The 20,322-nt window shown below is 48.7% G+C and overlaps 1 protein-coding gene and 1 long non-coding RNA gene across 2 annotated transcripts; one reads left to right on the top strand and one right to left on the bottom strand.

The window, feature by feature from the left end:
- Window positions 1–6,238: 6,238 nt before the first annotated feature.
- Window positions 6,239–9,234, bottom strand: LOC120670531 (U-box domain-containing protein 35-like). The gene is made up of 3 exons (XM_039950652.1): window positions 8,001–9,234; window positions 6,640–7,926; window positions 6,239–6,536 (listed from the first exon to the last, which is right to left on the bottom strand). The coding sequence occupies exons 1-3, from the start codon at window positions 8,940–8,942 to the stop codon at window positions 6,444–6,446; spliced, it is 2,322 nt and encodes a 773-aa protein (XP_039806586.1). The 5' UTR covers window positions 8,943–9,234; the 3' UTR covers window positions 6,239–6,443.
- A 1,192-nt stretch (window positions 9,235–10,426) lies between these two features.
- Window positions 10,427–14,581, top strand: LOC120670068. Its single transcript, XR_005673040.1, has 3 exons — window positions 10,427–10,831; window positions 10,906–11,448; window positions 11,657–14,581. It is a non-coding gene; the product is annotated as an uncharacterized LOC120670068 (long non-coding RNA).
- The last annotated feature ends 5,741 nt before the right edge of the window (window positions 14,582–20,322 follow it).

The raw sequence follows: 20,322 nt of genomic DNA on the forward strand, positions 1-20,322 counted from the left end.
CGGTGCTGGACGGGATCCAGTTTTTTATTTGGATTTTGTGAACCTGTGGTGAAATGATTCGGTTCTTTCGGTTATAATCGGAACCGAATCGAAAGAACCGAAACCGAATTTTTTCGGTTCCCACTCTTGAAAAGAACCGATCGGTCCCTATTTTCTGAGAACCGAATTTAGATAGGAACCGAAGAACCGAACCGATCGGTTCGGTTAGAACCGAATGCCCAGGCCTAGGCACGGGTGGCCACGAGCTCCTGGATTGCCGCCGGCACGAATGAGGGGCGCTTGGGCGGGGAGGGCGCCCAGGCGGCGCTCAACGATGGCCTGGCAAAACATTTTAGGACTAGAGAGTACACACTGTAAACAAAAAAAGACACATGTCCCTCACTCCTCAGACAAAGACGGTTGCACATTGCTTCCAAATGTCTGGTCATGCTAAGAGCATTTCCAACAGGTTCTGTATCTAGACTCGGTTCAGTGAAAATAGAAAAAATAGGATAAAACCTCCATCCAACAGCCTCGCCATCATTCCACGCTCGCCATCCTGCTCGCCTTCCGCACCCCGCCCCACGTCATTTTTCGTGAGGCAATCCACCTCGCTAGCCGCTCCCTACCTACCCCTTGCCCCTCCCACGTGCTCCCCGCCCCTTTCCCTTGCCGCTCGCCGGAGCTCGCACTCAGGCCCTGCCACCAGGATGGGTGGCTCGTCTGCGCGAGCGGTAGAGCTTGGACCCGCGGAGCTCGCCACGGTGGAGTTCAGACCTGCGGAGCTCGCCGTGGTGGAGCGCGGACCTTGGAGCTCGGACATGCGAAGCTTGCCATGGCCCACGCGACCGGTGGAGCTTGCCGTTCCAGGTTTGGGCTGGCCGAGCTTCTCGTGGCTGCCGGCTTCCTACGCCGCCATCGTCGCCGGAACGGGAAGGGAAGGGAGGAGCCTGCCGCCGTCACCGGGAGAGGGATCGGAGAGGGCCGCCTGTAGGGTCGAGATGGCGGACTAGAGGGGGGTGAATAGTCCTTTCTAAAACTAATTGCGTCGGCTAACCGAAATTTATGCGGAATTGAAACTATTCGCTTAGCCAAGACTACACCCCTCTAACTATAACTCTAAGGCACCTCCAAAAAGATCCTACACAAAGCAAATGGAGTGCCAAGCTAGTAAGAGCTCTCTTAATAATTCTAATGCCAAGTCACACAAGCCTAAGCACTAGTACTTCACAAACCGGGGGAGCTCCTAAACAAATCTAATGAGCAAAAGCACAAAGCCAAACCTAAGCTCACTAGATGCTCAAGGACAAGGATACACAATCCAAATCCAAGTGCTCAACTTGCTTAGCTACACAATCTAAGCAAGAGCAACTAATTAAGCTACACAAGCTAACTAGTTACACTAGGATCTCTACTTCTAGCTACACAAGCAAGAAGTTGATTAGCAAGCTACACAAGCTAACTAATCACTAGAGAGCAACTACACAAGCACAAGATATAGAAGAAAGTAAATACAATGCTTGTGATTTGGAGAAAGCAAACCACCGAGAAGAGTAGACAAAGTTGACACGGTGATTTTTATCCCGAGGTTCACTTGGTTGCCACCAAGCTAATCCCCGTTGAGACAAGCTCCAAGGTTGCCGCCGATCCTCTTGCTAGTGGTGACTCTCAAGTCACACTCTCCCACGTGGAGTGCTCACACCGAGCTCTAGCACATGATCCGGCCGAACCACTTGTTGCTCTTCAAGTCTCGCTCAACTAGAGTTGCTCTTCGCGGCTCCCGCGGGGTGAGCACAATACCCCTCACAATCTCTTCTCCGGAGCACCGCACAATCTTCTTGCGGGCTTCAACGGAGCCTCTTGCCACCAAGCCGTCTAGGAGGTGGCAACCTCCAAGAGTAACAAGCACACCGGCTTGCAACACGATCACCTAGTGCCACTCGATGCAATCTCTCAAAGCAATCGCACTAGAATCGCTCTCTCACTCGATCGGATGATTACTATCAAGTTAGAGTGAGTAGAGGGCTCTCAAGCACTCTCACACATGGACACTAAGTCCCCAAGGTGCTAAGCCATCTCAAATGGCCGGCCACACCCTCTATTTATAGAGGGAGGCCCCAAACTAGCCGTTACACTCAAATCCCGTGAAAACTGAGTTTTCGCGGACTGTCCGCCTCACAAAAACCGGACCGTCCGCCATTTAAAACCAACGGCTAGAACTGCAATGATTATGTGTCAGAGTCGACCGTTAGAGCCCCGGGCGGACTGTCCGCGCCCCTGGGGCGGACTGTCCGCGGTTCAAAACTTCGAACCAACCGATTTGCAAACGTCTCTGACTAAATCTGGAAGTTACCGGCGGACTGTCCGCTCCCCAGGGGCGGACTGTCCGCAGTTCAAAACGTGAGCACACACAGAAACCGCAGTGTTTCTGTCCCAGAAATTTCAGTAGGAGGCGGACCGTCTGCCCCCAAGGACCGGACGGTCCGCAGGTCATTTTGGGCACCCAAGACAGAACAACCAAGTTTCTGCGCCTGTTTCAGCTTTTAAAGGCAGACCGTCCGCCCCCATGGACCGGACGGTCCGCAGGTCATTTTGGACCACCCACAGAGCCAAAAACGGTTCTGTTTGAGCTCAACCGAGATAACGGCGGACCGTCCGCCCCTCAAGGGCGGACCGTCCGCAGGTCTAGGGCGGACCGTCCGCAGGTCTATTTCCAGCAGAAATGTACCTCGGTAAAACGGTCATAACTCTTAGCTCCGATGTCCAAATTAGGTGATCTTGGACTCTATGGAAAGCTAATTCAGAGGGCTACACAACCCAACTGAATTCTTGATCCAAAACACAATGGATCAAAGCAGTATTCCACTCCAAGAGACAACCTAATTTCCGGAGAAAACCAAAAGACCTTTCTTGCTTCCCAAAGTTGATCAACATCAACTCCAACTCTTTCTCCTTTGCAAATGTGCCAACACCACCACGTGAACAACACCATGTGCATGTGTGTTAGCATTTCACAATCATTTTCAAAGGATTTTCACTTGATCTCACCACGCCACTCGATCCTAGCAACATCGCAATGTTAGATCGCTCAAGTGGCACTAGATGACCGATATGCAAACAAGTTTGCCCCTCTTGATAGTACGGCCATCTATCCTAAATCCGGTCATGCACTTCTCTACACAACCTTTGACCGGTGAAATGAAATGCCCTACAAGTCATACCTTTGCCTTGCGCATTCCATTTCATCTTCCCAAATGTTGATGCCACACAAGCACCAAACTCCATCAAGCTTTTTGATCATCATTATGAGTCAACACTTGGCTTGATCTTTCTTAAATGATATGATCCACTCCATATCATCACATGACTTCTTTGGTCCATCGATCTTGACCTTGCTCGCTCTTCACCGTTGCCTCGGTCCATCGGCGCCAAATCTTGCCCAAGCTTCACCGCCTCGCGGTCCCTCGCTTCAAAGCCTTGACTTGCCCTTCTCCATTGCAACCGGTCCATCAAGCCAAGCCTTGTCTTGATCTTCTCCACTTTGGTCACATAACTCCATGTCATGTCTCATATGCAATGAGCTCTTCGATCACACTATATGAGCATAGCATCAACCCTTAGCCATTTCTCCTCCATGGCACATGTTGCTCATACTAGTGTCTTTGTGTGGACTAATCTCCTGTGTATCTCAATCATAAACACTTATTAGTCCACCTAAATTGTCACTCAATTACCAAAACCAAACAAGGGCCTTTCAATCTCCCCCTTTTTGGTAATTGATGACAACTCTACAAAGATATGGAAATTAAGCATATTCCAAGCTAGCACTTCACACATGTGTAAATAGCTAACTTGGTTTGGATTTTATGTTTCTTATCCACCATTAAGACCACTTGAAAAGATTGGATAAGCACCATAAAAATCCGACTTGGTAGTGATAACTCCCCCTACATGTGTGCTCAAGAGATTTGGTTTTAAACTCACACACATGCATAAATATGAAATTTGTGGGATTGTTATCACTACTAAGTGATGCTAAGGTATATAGGATAAACCTTTGAAGCGTGATACCAATTTGAGTTGCATCCTTGAAGTTCATTCCTTAGCATCAATGAGTAACTAGACATTCATCAAAAAACTCAAGATACCTCATGAGATCAACAATATTAGCAAGGCTCTTGATTCACTTGTAAAAAAAAATGTCTAGCTACACTCTATGCATGCTAGTTATCAAATCATCAATCAAGTTCTATGACTAGCATACATCAGACACAAGCAATGCATATATAAATTTTAAAACTTATGCAAATGCAAGCAAGCACATGAATATGCACATATCAAATGCAAGCAACCAAGTTCATGAGCTTGCTCCCCCTACTTGTGTGCTTCTCTTGTCCAAGAATATTGATCCTCCTCAATATTGCCCCTCTTGATCCATGTCCATGATCGCACTCTCATCTCATCTCTCCCTTTGTCATCCAAGGATAATTCATATCTTTGTTCATTAATCTTTGTTCATTTCTCTCCCCCTTTGTCATCAATGACCATAAAAAGGGCCGAAGCCACATGAACTTTGCCATGTGAAGATCAATGGCCACCACTTGAAGTTGTACCTCTTGTACTTGTAGGATTACGACTTGAATACCCCTTGTAGGCAATGATATGAAGCACTTGTGGTTTGATACAAAGAGTTGGACTTGGGTAGATGGTTGAGTCTTAAATCTTCATTTTTGATGGACACTTTCAATTTGATTGGAATTGACACCACTTGTAACAACAACATGTGGAAGCATGAAGATCACCTTGAAATGCCACATGTAGGATACTAGTAGGATCCTTGACCTTGATACTTTGTAGTGGGGCTCCTCCCCCTATGTCAAAGTGTTTTGTCAATCTACTTAAATCTTGAGCTCTTCTTGATGAGGATAGCTTTCTTGATTTGAATTGATCACTTAAAGTTGAGGATCACTTGTGGAACCAACATTATTGCACTAGATCTACTTGAATGAATACTACTTGTATGACCATGTATATCACTTGTAGAGATATAATGATATACCTTTTGTTGAATCTAGTATCACTTGTAAAATCATGATGGACCACTTTATTGAATTTGACATTGATAACCAATTCTTGAACTAGATTGTTTCCATGAGCTTCTTTCTCTTTGACTTGATCTAGACTACTTGCCCAAATAATTCAACTCGGTTTGAACCAATGACAAGCTTCTTCACACCTCATTCAAAGGGTTATCTTGACAATGTTGAGTTAAACACTTGAAAACTCATTTTCTAGATCAACTACTTGGGTTTACTAGCTCATGAACATGTCATATGTTACCACTAGATCATATCAACCATAGAAGCAATAGTGGCATCATAAAATATTTAAAAATATTTTATTTTTCATGAATGATCACTATATATGACTATATGCACTAATCATGTCCTTAGCATAGTATGAATGCATATGTCAAGCAATTTCACCTTGCTATGTTGGAGTAGAGGATAGTCATTAGATTCCAATGTAGCTCTCCAAATAGCATCATGAAGTCCAATTATAATAACTTGGTGAAGACAATGAATACCAATATGAAAACCATTCTTCACCCATATGAAATGAATTCCACTTATCATGAAATGCACTATTTTGTTGTGGTTGGCTTGCTTCATCTCTTTGATCCTTGCTTTCATGAGAGAATACCATTTGAATATACTTGAATTATCATGAATCTCTCTATATTGGGTATTGCTTGCTTTTCTTGATCTTCCAATTTTAGTACCAAAAATGTGATAAGTACACTCTACACTCAAATGACCTTGTACCTAATACTTGTCATGCTTCTTGTCATGCTTCTAGCTCCTCTCAAAACCAAACCTGAGTTCTTCAACCACTGTAGCAATCTAGTGTCCAATCATAGTCTAATTAGGCTCATTAGATTCGTCTCGCAATTTACAAGCAAACTATGCAATTTATTTTTTTATTTCGTCTAGATTTAGTACTCTATGCATGTAAAATTCTCTTTCAATGTGATAGATTTGGAATTTTGAATTTCGCAACTAAACAGGGGCTAGGTATCTTTACAAGAAGGGTTTAATCTTGCCGACCGGAATGTAAGACCATCATGACGCTTATCTGAATTTCCTCAACAAAATTTGTGGGAACGCTCCCCCCAATTCAAACAACTCCGTTCGAAAACTGCAAAGATCCATTACACAAAAGAGGAAGCTCACAAGTTACACGAACAGGTACACGGCAATGGCGGCAGAGCCATGCATATGGTTCTGCTGTCTGTATTATAGTACACAGCGCTTGTGCAAAAAAAATAATAATCCTGCACCAAACTCATGTGCTAGAAGAAACGACCACATGTGCCCTAGCTTAGCTCCCTTATGCACGCTAAGCAGCTTACGAACCTGCAAAATCACAATGCGCAAACGACAATCCCATCCAATGGGGCGTCGTCAGACGTTCGATCTTCTCGGCGGCATGGGCGAGTCGCCGGCTCTCGAGCTGAACACTGATCTTGGGTACTGCGACGAATCGCTCATCATCTCCTGCGAATTTTGCAACCAATCAAATAAATGGAGTGATTTGATAGATGGTGGTTTCAGAATTCAGAGTTTCAGACTGAGGAGAGCTAGCTAGCTAGCTTACGGCGGCGTGCGATCGCGAGACGTTGCTGTAGAACGGCGAGCTGAACATGCCGCCGCCGCCTCTGATGGCGCCGCAGTACTGCATGTTGTCCTCTCCGAGCGCGCGCAGGCGGTTGAGCTCCGGGAGCACGACGGTGCCGAGGTCCGGGCGGTCCTTGCGGCGCAGCTCGCAGCAGCGGAGCGCCATCTCGGCGAGGCACTGCGCCTCCTCGAGGGGCCAGTCCGGCACGGCCGGGTCGAGCATGTCCTGCAGCGCGCCGCGCTCCATGGCGCGGCCGACGTGGTGCGTCAGCCCCATGGGCGGCTTCGCCGTGATGATCTGCAGCAGCATGACGCCGAAGGAGTAGATGTCGGACTTGACCCCGAGCATGCCCGTCTGCTGGTACTCAGGGTCGATGTAGCAGAAGGTGCCGGCGGTGGACGTCATCCGGTACTGCGTCACGTTGTCGGCGACGGACGGCGGCACGAGCCGCGCCAGCCCGACGTCGCTGATCTTGCTCACGTAGTTGCGGTCCAGCAGAATGTTGCCGGGCTTGAGGTCGCGGTGCACCAGCGGCTCCGGCTTGGTCTGGTGCAGGAACAGCAGGCCCGTGGCGATCTCGGCGCAGATGCGGAACCGGTGCTGCCAGGGGATCACCGGCCCGCCGGAGCGCCGGAAGAGGCAGTCGTCGAGGCTGCCGCTGGCCATGTACTCGTACACCAGGCACCCGTACTCGGGGCAATGGCGGATGCAGCTCAGCACCTCCACCTCCTGCTGGAACTGGGAGCGGCCCTGCGCCGCGTCCGGCCGGAGCACCTTGATGGCGACCTGCGTGTGGTCGAGGAAGCCCTTGTACACGGGGCCGTACCCGCCCTCGCCGACCTTGCGCGCGTCGTTGAAGCGGTCGGTGCCCTGCTCGATCTCCTCGATGGTGTAGCGGCGGTACCGGACCTCGTGCGACATGCCGCCGCCGCCGCCGCGGCTCTTGCGCTCCTCGGCCTCCTTTAGCAGCTTCTTCTCCGCGGTGATCCGCTTCTGCACCTCCATCTCCGCGATGCGCTGCGACGCCTCCGCCGCCTCCATGGCCGCCTTGGCGCGCGCCTTCTCCCGCTCGATCATGGCCATCGCCGAGTCCTCGGTTATCCGCGAGTCGTTGGTCTTCTGCTCCTCCTCCATCTTCCACCGCTGCAGCTCCATGGCCTTCTGCTTGGCAGTGAGCGCCTCCTTGCAGGCCGTGCTGTACATGTCCATGGTCTGCTTGAGCTCCAGCCGTAGACGCTTCATCTCCGCCTCCACATCGTCCTGCAAACGCTTGGGATTTGGGAATGGGAGCTGATGATGAGTTGATGATCCAACTATATATCCAAGTCAATCGAGTCACGGACCGTGCCGAGCGAGCAGAAGGAGGAGCTGCTGGTCTGCGAGAAGGTGGTGTGGTCCATGCCGCCGAAGGAGTCGCCGCCCCACTTGCTGGGCGTGCGCATCTCGAAGCTGTGGTCGTAGCTGTCCGCGGAGCAGTTGGACATCCGCGGCGGGATCGCCGAGTGCTGGTCGATGCTCCGGCGGCCGGTGCTGCTGACGAAGGAGATGTCCGCCGAGTCCGGCATGGACATGTGGCTGAGGTCGGCGTACGACTTGCGCGTGTTCCCCGTGCCCCCGCGCGCGAACGGCGAGCGGAAGTTGTCCACCCGCGGCGTCTCGGAGGGGTCGGTGCCCCGCGACGACGACGACCACCGCTGCGACGGCGGCTCGGGCTTGGGCGCCGCCAGGCTCTGCGCCTGGGACTGGATCAGCGACCGCAGCGGCGACACCCGCGGCGCCGTGCGGATGGCGTTGCGCTGCGACGACACCTTGCCCTTGTTCACGACGTACACCGTGCAGAAGTCCGGCGCGCCCTTGGAGATGGTGGTCGGGATGTCCGCCTTGAACCGCACGAAGCCGCCCCTCGCCGTCGCGCCGAGGACGAGCTTCTCCACCGCCGCGTGCGCCGCAAACTCGATGATGGACTTGGCCACGTCGTGCTCGTCCAGCACCACGTCCTTGCACTGGATGTCCTTGCGGGTGCAGAAGCATCGGAACGGGAGGAAGAGGTCCTTCATGTGCGGGTCCGTCGGCTGCTTGAACCCGGCGGCATCCTCGACGCCGCCGGAGTGGCCCTTGGTGTTGACGTGGACGAGGACCAGGGTCTGGCCCTTGTGGACCAGCGAGTCGATGGCCCACTTGAGCGCGTTCTGGCTGTTCTTGTCCTTGTCGATGCACACGGCCACCAGCGGGTAGCCCAGGTCCTCCGCCGCGTCCTTCATGTCATGGTACGACGACCGCCCCATCTATCTATATCGCCGGCGATCGGCCGCCCGCCGGATTAATCGTTCGGCTCACGAGCCGCAACACGACGACGGGGATCTCAGAAGTGTTGCGCCATGGCCTGATTGATCCAAGGGGGAGGACGGGGGGACGCCGAGGGGCGGGGAGGGCCGGGGGGCGTCGTCTTCGGCTCCTGCTCGGAGATTGACCTCGGTTATTAAGCACGCCATTTCAGGGATGTGGTGGCCGTTTGCCGGTCCAAAATAGAGTCTTCAGCGGGGCTTCAACCTCGTTCAACGGGTGGCCAATGGGCGATGGGTTTGCGCCATGGATGCCTAGCTAGGTCCCATGATAATAGGAAGAACAAACACACAGCGGATTCTTGCCCCATGGCGCTATGTGCGGTCGCAGATGTTGGAAACTCCTTTTTCTAAACAAACGGATTTATGCTCTTTCGGAACACGTGTTTCATATAGTTTCGGTCTCATTTGGAAGGGATTCTTGATTCCATTTCTCACAAAAAAAGAAAAGATCCCCTGCCAAATGATACAAATTGCAAGTGTTTTGGACAAAAAATGTGACACCCCAGTCCATTGGCTTATTCTGAACAAACTGATATATGCTCTTTTGGAACACATGTTTCATATAGTTTCGCTCTCATTTGGAAGCGATTCTTGATTCCATTTCTTACAAAAAAAAAGATCCCCTGCCAAATGATACAACTTGCAAGTGTTTTGGACAAAAAATCGGTTGAAACATTTCATCCTACTACTACTAGTACTACTAGAAGGAGAATCTTTAAAATGGTGTTCCTCATGAGCATCTACTCCCTCCTCACGCATACAACTTTTCAAAACTCCAAACCATCGTACTTTTCATAGAGAATTGTTTTCAGGGAACAACAGAGAATAAGAAAAGACATCGGGGAATTTATTCCTCCTTTTGGTTAAGGGCGCGTTTAGTTCCCCATCCAAAAATTTTTGGATGTCAAATCAGCACTTTGACCGGATGTCGGGAAGACTTTTCGGACACTAATTAAAAAACTAATTTCAAAACTCACTTGGAAACCACGAGACGAATCTTTTGAGGCCTTTGACCGCGTCATTAGCACATGTGGGTTACTGTAGCACTTATGACTAATCATGCACTAATTAGGCTTAAAAGATTCGTCTCGTTATGTACATCCAAACTGTGTAATTAGTTTTGTTATTTAATTACATTTAGTGCTTCATACATGTGTTTAAAGGGGAGGTGAAAATTTTTGGGTGAAATTTTTTGGAAACTAAACGCGCCCTAAGCCTGCGACGGTCGATTGATTCATTTGAACTTCCTCCTGCGATCCACCGCTCCTCATCGTCCGTCCGTCCGCCCGCTCCGGCCCTCCCGCAATTCTCGGCACCGCCCCCACAGGCTCGCCTCCCGCTCCCCCTCGCCCCCCCCCCCGGCGACCCCACCACCTCCCACATCTTGTGCTCGCCTCCCCCTCGCCCTCGCACCCCGACGCCGCCTCCACGCGACCCCCGACGCCACCGCCGCCGCGACCACACCACAGCTTGTGCTCTCCTCCCCCTCTCCCTCATGGTCAAGGACGCACGCCGGCCGCCGCCGCCGCCTCCCCGTCGCGAGGGCCGACGCCGCCCGGCGCCGCCACCACCGCTCCGCGTCGTCCCCGGCCGTCGTCCACCGTAGCGCTGCTCCACGCCGTCCCGGGCGCCCCCCATCTCCATGACCCTGCTGTGCCCAGCGCCGCGCCGTCCCCGGCGCCGCAGATCCGCACCACCCTGTCGCGGTGATGCCGCCCCCCCCCCCCCCCCCGCACGTGCCCCAGATCCACGACCGCCCTCGCGAGATCAATCGTCGATGAGGAAGAGTGAGGAGATTCTTCCTCGTCCAGCAGCACCATGAAGTGGAGGTGAGAGCAGCTGCATCTGAATCCATTTTACTCACGTTTGTTGCTGCCTGCTGAAATTCCCCACCGTGTTGCAGTTTGGATGGGGGCTAAACAAGCAGAAACGAGGGGAAGGGAGAGAGCATGAGATCGTGATCTCATCTAGATATTGGAACAAATTGGTTTGTGCTTCTTCCCTGCATTTTTTTAAAGGTTCTCAGCATTGTAGTTGTGTGAGGGCTCAATTGCCAAAGGTGGCACCAAATTGAATTGATTGTGTCAAATGGGATGAAGATAACTTGAATGACATTGAGTCAAACAAACCAGAAAGAGAGAAGATCAAACTTATCAATGAAGATGCTGATTCTTTTGCAAGGAGACTAGAGATGTACTACAAGAAACGTCCAGAAATAATGCAATTGGGCCAAGAAATAGAGCCACATAATCCAGATATCTCTACATTTTTTTCTTGAATCTCAAATATTTCATTTTATTCTTGTTTATGGAAATATAAATTGTTTTTTGGTTGTTTTGATATGCATGGATAAAATGATAACTGCCTGGGCGTCATCGAGCTGATCATGACAAGGCAGAAGCTCAACTTCACCTCTGAGCTCAACACCATCTGCAGTGCTCTCCAGGTATCAATCTCACTGCCCCTGAAAGTTCAGAGTAGTGCATTGCAAGTGTGTTAGCTTAGATCAAATCACTAGTTTAGGTGCAGGAATTTTTTTTTAGCAATTTGGTCACTGAGGTCACCTTGAAGTACCTGCATGACTATGATTACTGTAGAAAATAGTTTGACTGTTTCCAGGTCTGGGCATTCCTAATGACAATGATCTTTGTCAGGCAGTTAACCTGAGAAGCACAGAAGTTTCAAGCATTCCACGCATACAGGTGAGCATCAAAATAACTATGTACTCATTGCTTCCCAGCTGAGTTTTGGCAAATATCGCATTTTTAAAAATAGATTCAGAATCTCAGGACCTGTATATTCCAAATGTTTGATATTGCAATTTAACACTTACTGTTGGTATGATGTGGAACCCTACCTAAAATTGCTTTTTTAAACTTTGGAACTTTCAGTGTACCATAGCTCAAATATAAAAGTAAGTGTAGATAAAGACATTGAGACATAAAACAATGATATACTTATATCTTCTCATGACTGCATGGCCACTGTTGTTGATTATCCACCAGTTCAGCACTGCTTCCTACAAAGATGCTTTTACCAGAGATACTGGAAGTCCTGAGAGCAGCTTGCCTCACCCACAAGCTGCCATTAGCTCAGACCTGGGTCACATGTGCTCAGGAAGGAAAACGGGGCAGCCGACATTCCAATGAGAACTACCGATACTGCATCTCCACCATTGACGAAGCATGCTTTGTGAATGAACCAAAGATGCAAGACTTCCATGATGCGTGCTCTGAGCACCACCTACTGCGGGGGCAGGGTGTTGCAGGGAAAGCCTTCACCACAAACCAGCCATGCTTCCTGCCAGATATAAGCAGCTGCTGGTGTGTTGTCATGGGCCGATTCCAACAAAGCCTGATCTCAAAAAAAAAAAAGTCCAACAAAGGCCCAGCCTGCACCCCTGGTATAAGCAGCCTGCACCATCGCCTCATTTATGAGTTATAACTTATCATTATTAATCCTTGGGGTTTCATTATTATATAGTATAAGATTATAGCTTACAAGTAATCTGAATTTTAAATCTCATGTAGTTACATACTTGACAATTCTAAAGATAAAGAGATGCAACTAAATTTGACAACAATGAAGAATTTGTTTTCTTTTAGTTAGTACTCCCTACCAAGGTTTTCAAGGCGTCGCCTAGGCGTCTAGGCGGGAAAAAAACCTGGGCGTCCGCGTCGCTTTTCCATTCCTCGCCTTGCCGCCGTCCGCCCGGCGCTCTGCAGCTGCGCTCGCCGTCCGCCCGGCGCTCGCCGAGCCGCAGCCGCTGTCCGCCCGGCGCTCACCGAGTCGCAGCCGCCGCTCGCCGGCCTGCCGCTTGGCCGTGGTCGCGCCCACGCACGCCGATGTGGCCGCCTGGCACCAGGCACCAGCGAGCTCAGCGCCTGAGCCGCGCCGTGCTCGGCCGCTCGCCGTCTGCCCGCGGAGGTGGAGAAGGCAGGGGTGGGCAGCGGCGGAGGTGGAGGAGGGCGGCGGCAGCGGGTGAGGAGGCAGAGGCGGGCTGGCGGCGGCGGTGCGGCTGGAGGAGTCGGGGAGGAGGAAGAGGTGGGGATGGGAACCGGTAGAGGTTAGGGTTAGGATAAGTAGTGGGGAGTTTGGGCTGCCTGTGTTGGGCTGATTTAATGGGCTTCTTTTCACCTTTAGGCCCACTAGTTCTCTCCTTTTTCTTTTCTTTTACAGGTGACTATCTAAATCTGCTAGGTTAAAGTCTAATCAAGAAAGTAATTAAGGCGTCGCCTCGCCTCTCGCCTTAACCGTCTAGGCGTCCGAGCGGTGGCCCACCGCCTCGCCTCGCCTTACCGCTTTAAAAACCTTGCTCCCTACAAAACATGCTCTTTAAATGACGATTCTGATCTTGTCATTACAATCTTGTGGGGGCGAAAAACAATCACAACCATGACTTCATTTCACTTTTTATTATCTAAAATACTTAGCAACCAAACTATAATACTTATTGATGAAAATAGTGATTGGCTCCATAGGAATGACTTGTATATGCTAAGCCATTTACCAGGTATTATTGGTCAAGTTTTTTAGTTCTATGCTGCTGCCAGCTATAATATTTTTGAGACTTTTTGATACAATTAGTTTGGTTGTGCCCAGCTGCTCCTCCAAGGTAATGGCAGATACACCTCTTCATTTTAGTAGTTTGGTTGTTCTTGATTCAACGATGTACTGCTAGAACCACAAAAGGAACATTTGCAATTGGTTGTCTTACAGTATTGTAGACAGGGGACTTTAGCTCAAGTTTTAGTTGTGCAGAAGCTTTTTATGTTAAGATGTTCTACTAGCAGTGACTGTGTTCATATTTTCATTCAATTTCTGTAAAAACAAAGACTGAACAAAACCGGTTTACAAGTTCAGAGTTCAGATCCATCTTTGACCTTGCTGATGTATGTCACCAATCTTACACTTCAGTGGTTCTGAAGTGAAGCATCTGCTTTTTTTATGGCCTTCACAGTTAATTTTTGAATATCATATGATAGTTATTTTTCTTTTAACATGTTATCTGAAATTAACAGGAGACATGCTAGAATGGCATAATCTTCGCTTGGTGTTTAGAGAACCTTGTAATCTCATCTTCAGGTATATTTTGCACACAAAAATTTTGGGTTTACCTTCTCGATTTGGTCTGATGGATGATCAGGCTGCCAAGGCATTCCGTCCCTTCTCCATTTAATAGGCCAAGGTGAGTCATCTAGCATTGCTCCTTTTAAATGATGAACCATGCTGAAACATCAGGCTGTTGGAGACTAACCTAACACTGAAAATTTTTATTGGTTGAGTTCAACATTTGTCACATTGCTAACACTTTCAGACTGCTAGACCACACTATGTAAGTTTGGAGTACTCGAGGTTCTTGTGGTATTCTCCAAAGTAGCGATGTTGTTTCTGTTTCTTTTTCCATAATTTCTGAATTTGCAAAGTTCTCAAGTGAATTTACTTATTGTAAGAAACCAGTGCTTCCATAATGTATAATTCAATCTGTGTTCAAATTTTTGTAATGTTTGTTCATAAAATATAATCATAACATGTGGGCGTTTATACGTACATGATAAAATGAAATTTTTATTCTTTTAGGTTTTCTAGTACTCTATTTGGCAATGAAGTCTTCATTTACCTTATTGTTGTGAACAAGGATTACACGACATGCCCGTTTTGATTTATGCTTTTCTGATGCTAGCATCGGGATAAATATATACAAAGATTGATGCTTATGGAGCTAATTTGTATGCCTTAGTTGCTATGTTTCGTACGATGAAAATTAATGCTTATGGATGGAATTTGGGTTCACCATTAGCAACGAGCTGGCATAGGAATACATGATGGCTGAGCACCGAGGCAGAAGTTTGTGATCAATGTTTTGGCGTTTGTTGGAAATGCATATCGAAAAATGCTCCTTACAGTGTTTAGAAATATCTTAGCCGCATCACATGGAAAAATATTTGAAAGTGGGTTATGATGCATTGGATATCCTGATGTAGTTGAATCTGCCAAATTTGAAAACTATAATATATTATGTATATGATTGTGTGTCGATATTAATAAAGGCCAAAATATCATATGTTTCTTGTGCTATATTTATTATTTTGAAATTATTTTTATCGCCCGTAGCAATGCACGGGCATGAACCTAGTCCTACCTAAAAGGGTTGCAGGGATTCCTACTTGGTTTCTCAAAGTTTCACTAACAGGAGAGTAACTGGAATTCACAGAATTTAGATATCCCGTCCCAAGTGTTGGTAAAAAGAATTCAATGAATTTCATGAAACAGTTGAGGTGATTTCTTGCAACTTCATATTCAGAAGTTCAGCTATCACTACTACAAAAATAATTTGTAGGAACACCCTGTTTTCTTTTTAGGGATGGGTTAAAAAGTAACTTGCTCTTCCAAAGGGAACGGAGGACAATAGCAGTTTACCCGTCCCTAAAAATATATTTCTAGGGGGGATATTGACGTCACCTGTCCCTAGAAATGATTTTCAGGGGCGGGTGATGATATGACCTGCCCCTACTAAGGATGAAAACAGACAGGAAAAATCCCATCCCATTTGCCCGTATTTCTACATTTATCCCTCTCATTTCCGTATTTATGAAAAAAAACATGGAAATAAGACAAAGTGGGAAAGGGTGGATTCCACCCCTATTTGCGGTATCCCATTTTTGTTCAGGATGATCCAATATTAATTCTGTATTTATAAAATCTGGAAAAGATTTAATAGACATACCATATGTCCTCTCTTCTTCCTCAACATCATTCCGTGCACTTCGCGGTTTAATAATTAGAAACATGAAACCTTAATCATATTATTAAAATAACTTGCATAAAAGAGTGTGTAGTGTTATATTCCTGCGAGGTGAATGGTAATTAAACAATAATGCATTCTGGTAAAAATTCTAGTTCCCACCTATTTTCGTAACCCGTATATCCTGTTTCCACTACTCAGTTATTCCGCTCCCGTCGTTTCTTGTAATAAAATCGAAAATGGAAATGCTTGAGGGGCTTTCCCGCATGTTCCCACCTATTTTCAGCCCTAGTCCCTACAAATGGTTTCACACAAACAAACAAAAAATCATAACTTTTTCATATGATCTCAGACGAAGACAAACTATATATCAAAATTGTAGAGTTTGATGAGAAATAAAATTTTGTAGTTAAAAACTTTTTCATTTAAGGTTATTTAATAGTCCAAAAAAGTATTATAAGTTTTCTAGTTTCAAAATCTACAACAACCTCGGATGTAGAGTAGTTCCAAATAAAACTTGCAGTGGTAAGATCTAAAATTTTATATTTTATATATTATTCATTTACGAGTGTTTATGATCATAAGATCAATACTAATTGTGCCATACATATAGCTATAACTATGTTCTGTTGGACCCACTATCAGCTGCCATTGGTAAACGAGCATGGGTAAATCCATTAACTATTTCCACTTCCGTATTTTATTTTCGAAAACGGGATCAGGAACGGAAATGGAAATGAAACAGGACACATGGTTTACAGAAATGGGTAGCAACTAGAAAAATTACTAGAATATATTAATATTTTAATCACCTTTTTTATATGAACAAATATTACACACTATTTAGGCAAACTATTTCTTAAAAATACGATTAAGTTTTTATGTTTTCTATGGTTAAACCGTGGACTGCACCGATTGATGTTGAGGAACAAGAGAAGAAAGGGTATATTGGTGTGCCTATTAATTTTTTTGGACTGTATAAATACAAAACTAATACAAGATCATCTTGGATAAAAAAACGATATCCAAATACGGCCAGAATACAACCCTTCCAGCTTTTTGTTCCCTTTCCGTACTTTTCTGCAAATACGGAAATGGATGGAATAAATACAAAAATATGTGCTGTCACGTATATATTTTCATTTGCTAGCTTATACTTCATTTACTCATGTATGTGGATCTATTTTATTTACTTTGAAAGAAATCTGATGAAAGAGCGTTCTAGTTTGAGGCAATTCCTTATATGCCATTGTAAAATAGAGGTGATCACCTATATGCCATTGAAAATTGTCATATCCCTTATATGCCATTGTTTATAATTTTTCATCCCCTACACGCCATTGCCGTTAAGTTTCTTAGCAGAGCCGTTAAACCCTCCCCCACCGTGCCGCGGGCCGCAGCGCAGCACTGCGCTGCTGCCCGAGCCCTGCCGCACGCGCGCCGCTGCCGAGCCGCTCCGGCCCGCCGTTGCCGAGCCGCTCCGGCCCGCCGTTGCCGACCTGCTTCGCCCCGCCGTTTCCGCTGCACTGCTCCGCCCCGCCGTTGCCAAGCTGCGCGCGCCCGGCCCTGCTCGCTGCGGCCGGCGCGAGCGGAGGGAGCAAGGGCTGCGGCCAGCGCGATCGGAGGGAGCAAGGGCTGCGCCCGGCCCTGCTCGCCGCGGCCGTCGCGACCGGAGGGTGGCCGGCCGGAGAGGGAGGCCCGCCGCCGCCTCGACTCCTCTACCATGGCCGTCGCGTGCGAATCCTACCGGCGGGGCACCGCCGTGCCATGGCCTCCGCCGCGCGGGCGGGCCTCCACCGCCGCACCATGGCCTCCGACAGAGAGAGAGAGAGAGAGAGAAGGCGGAAGAGGAGGAGGAGGAGGGAGGAAGGCGATGGGGACAGGATGGGCCTCCACCGCCGCGCCATGGCCGGGGCGGGGACGGGCGCACGGAGCTCCGCCGCGAGCTCCACCAGGGAGGCTCCGCCGCCGGGGGGCAGGGACGGCCGGCCGCCCACGCGCACGGAGCTGCTCCTCCTCGCCGCCGCCGGCCACGGGCCGCTCCATCCCCGTGCGCACCCTCTCTTGAAGCCCCGGAGGAGCAGCCCAGCACGACGCAGGCGGCCCCAGCGCCCGCCGCCCAGCGCTCGCGCGCGCCTGCGTGAGGGGGCACGGGGGGCCCGCGCGAGGGAGGGAGGCGCGCCGCTCGTTCCCCTCCGGCACCGGTGCGACCTCACCCACGGAGATTAGGGTTAGGTGGCAGGGGCCTCTGGCGGCGTTGGGATGGGAAGGGGGTGGGCCGCTCGGGAAAAAAGAAGGAAGTGGAGAAAGAATGGAGGGGCATTCTCATCTTTTCGCCTTACCCCTTAACAGATCTGTTAGGAGAGTTAACAGCAATGGCATGGAGGGGATGAAAAATTATAAACGATGGCATAGAAGGGATGAGTTAATTTCCAATGGCACATAAGGGATCACCTTAATTTTCCAATGGCATACAGGGAATTTACTCTTCTAGTTTGCCAAAAGCCAAGCGCTCCCCCAGCTCAGCGCCACGCCATGCCACGTTATGGCTCCGCCACGCGGACGCGTCCCCAACCACGCAGCTCACCTAACCGTAGCGCCCGCACAGTTTAAATGTCCCCGCGCCATGCCCCAATGAAGCCGCACAACAGGCACCCACCGAGCGCCAGCTATTGTGTTGAACTGCCCGCGATGGGAGTCTTTGACATACATACCATTAAGAAAGTTGGGTGTGACATATATACCACTAAAAAGTTAGATGGGTCATCTATGCCATCATGCGAAGTTTTTGTGACACACATGCCACTCCGTCCGTATTCTGTTAGGATTTAACAGAAGTAAGGCTCTGACAGGTGGGACCCAGTAGTGTAAGTGACAATTATGCCCTTCTCCTCCAAACCCTATCCATCCACTGGACTCACTCTCGAATCGGCCAGAGCGTTGCCTCCCCGAAACCCTCACTACCGGAATTGGCTAATTCGCCGTGTGCACCAAGCACACGGCAAAGGCTTAGTAGGCACACAGCGCGGTTTTCGCCGTCGGTGGCCGACGGCGAACCCCCGACGACAGCGCTAGGCACGGCAAAGGCCTAGTTTGCCGTGTGCCATTTATCGAGCACAAGGCAAACACATTCGCCGTGTGTATCCAAGGGTACATGACAAAAAAAAAAGGCATTGACGTCGTGAGGACGGCCTAATGGCGTGACAGAAGACTTTGCCGTGTGCCACCTGGATAGACACACGGCGAACTTGGTCACGCGGGGCCTAGCAGCAGAGCTCTTCGCCGTGTGCCCAGGGCTTTGGCACATGGCAAAGTGTTTAGGTTCGCCGTGTGCCTTTTTCCTGGCACATGGCGAACAATGGTCAGTTCGCCATGTGCCCAGTCTTGGCACACGACGAACGTGCTGTTCATGGCTGGCCAAATGGTCACTTTGCCGTGTGCCTAGTCCCTGGCACACGGCAAAGTGACCAAACAAATCCTATTTTTTTTGGTTTTTCACGTATAAAGGACCCCATATCACAACATATATATCACAGGCATTACATATCACATATATATCACAACAAACATCACAGGCACTATATATCACAATATATATATCACAACTAGCCACAAATAACTTCAAACACATCCAGAAGTACAATGCAAAGTCCTACAAGTTCACAAGTACATAAATATTGAAATAAACAAGTTTATGGCTGCGGTGGGCCGTCGAACGGTGGTGGGCCGCCGAACTGAGGTGGGAACAACTGCTGTGGGAGCGTCGGTGAGATGCCCGGCAAGAAGTCTGGTGTATTCGATGCCGCCGATAGATTCTGCAAAAAATGTAAGACAATAAATTGCAGGTGAGACAAAAACCAAGTTCTCAAGTTATAATCTAAACATGTCTAAATATGTAGGTCCCCTAAATCGTAGAGTGAGTAATATAAGTCACAATCTCTAAGTCTAAAGTTCTCTAAGTATCTAATACTTCAAAAGAATCTAAAGGGTTTTCAAGATACTCGCCGGAGGAGTAGTAGGAGCAGGAGCCACAGGGAAGGCTGGGATGGGATTACCCATTTGGACAGAAAGACTTTGAATGTAGTTGTACATCTGGGCCATCTCGGCCGCCTGCTTCTGCTCGTTCTCTTGTCGTATCCTCCTCTCTTCGGCCAACGCCGCCTCGTACGCCGCCTGTTGCGCTTGCATTTGGTGCTACAATAGTTCATGACAATGTTGCATTTGGTGCTACAATATGTACAAAACGAAAGAACTATGAATAAATAAGAAATAACCTGAAGTTCCTGCACTTGGAGCTGCGACGCGGACAGCCGTGGGCGTATGGCCGGGCTATTGGCCGTGCTCCTCGCTCGAATCTGGGAGAGGGTGGGAGTGCTGGCCGTGTCTACAAGGCCATCGCCAATGTAGTAGCACCCATATTTCTTGCCTCCTCCCACCCTCATAATGACTTCTCCATCAAGGGGCTGGGTGCTCGGATCCCAGTCTGGCCCATGGACCTGTCTTCCCATCTCTGTGTACGCCTGGATACGACTGTGGACGGACGGGTTGCTGTACGCCGAGGGCGAGTCATCAGGG

This window comes from Panicum virgatum, chromosome 4N (genome assembly GCF_016808335.1).
Source record: "Panicum virgatum strain AP13 chromosome 4N, P.virgatum_v5, whole genome shotgun sequence".
NCBI classification, from domain to species: Eukaryota; Viridiplantae; Streptophyta; class Magnoliopsida; order Poales; family Poaceae; genus Panicum; species Panicum virgatum.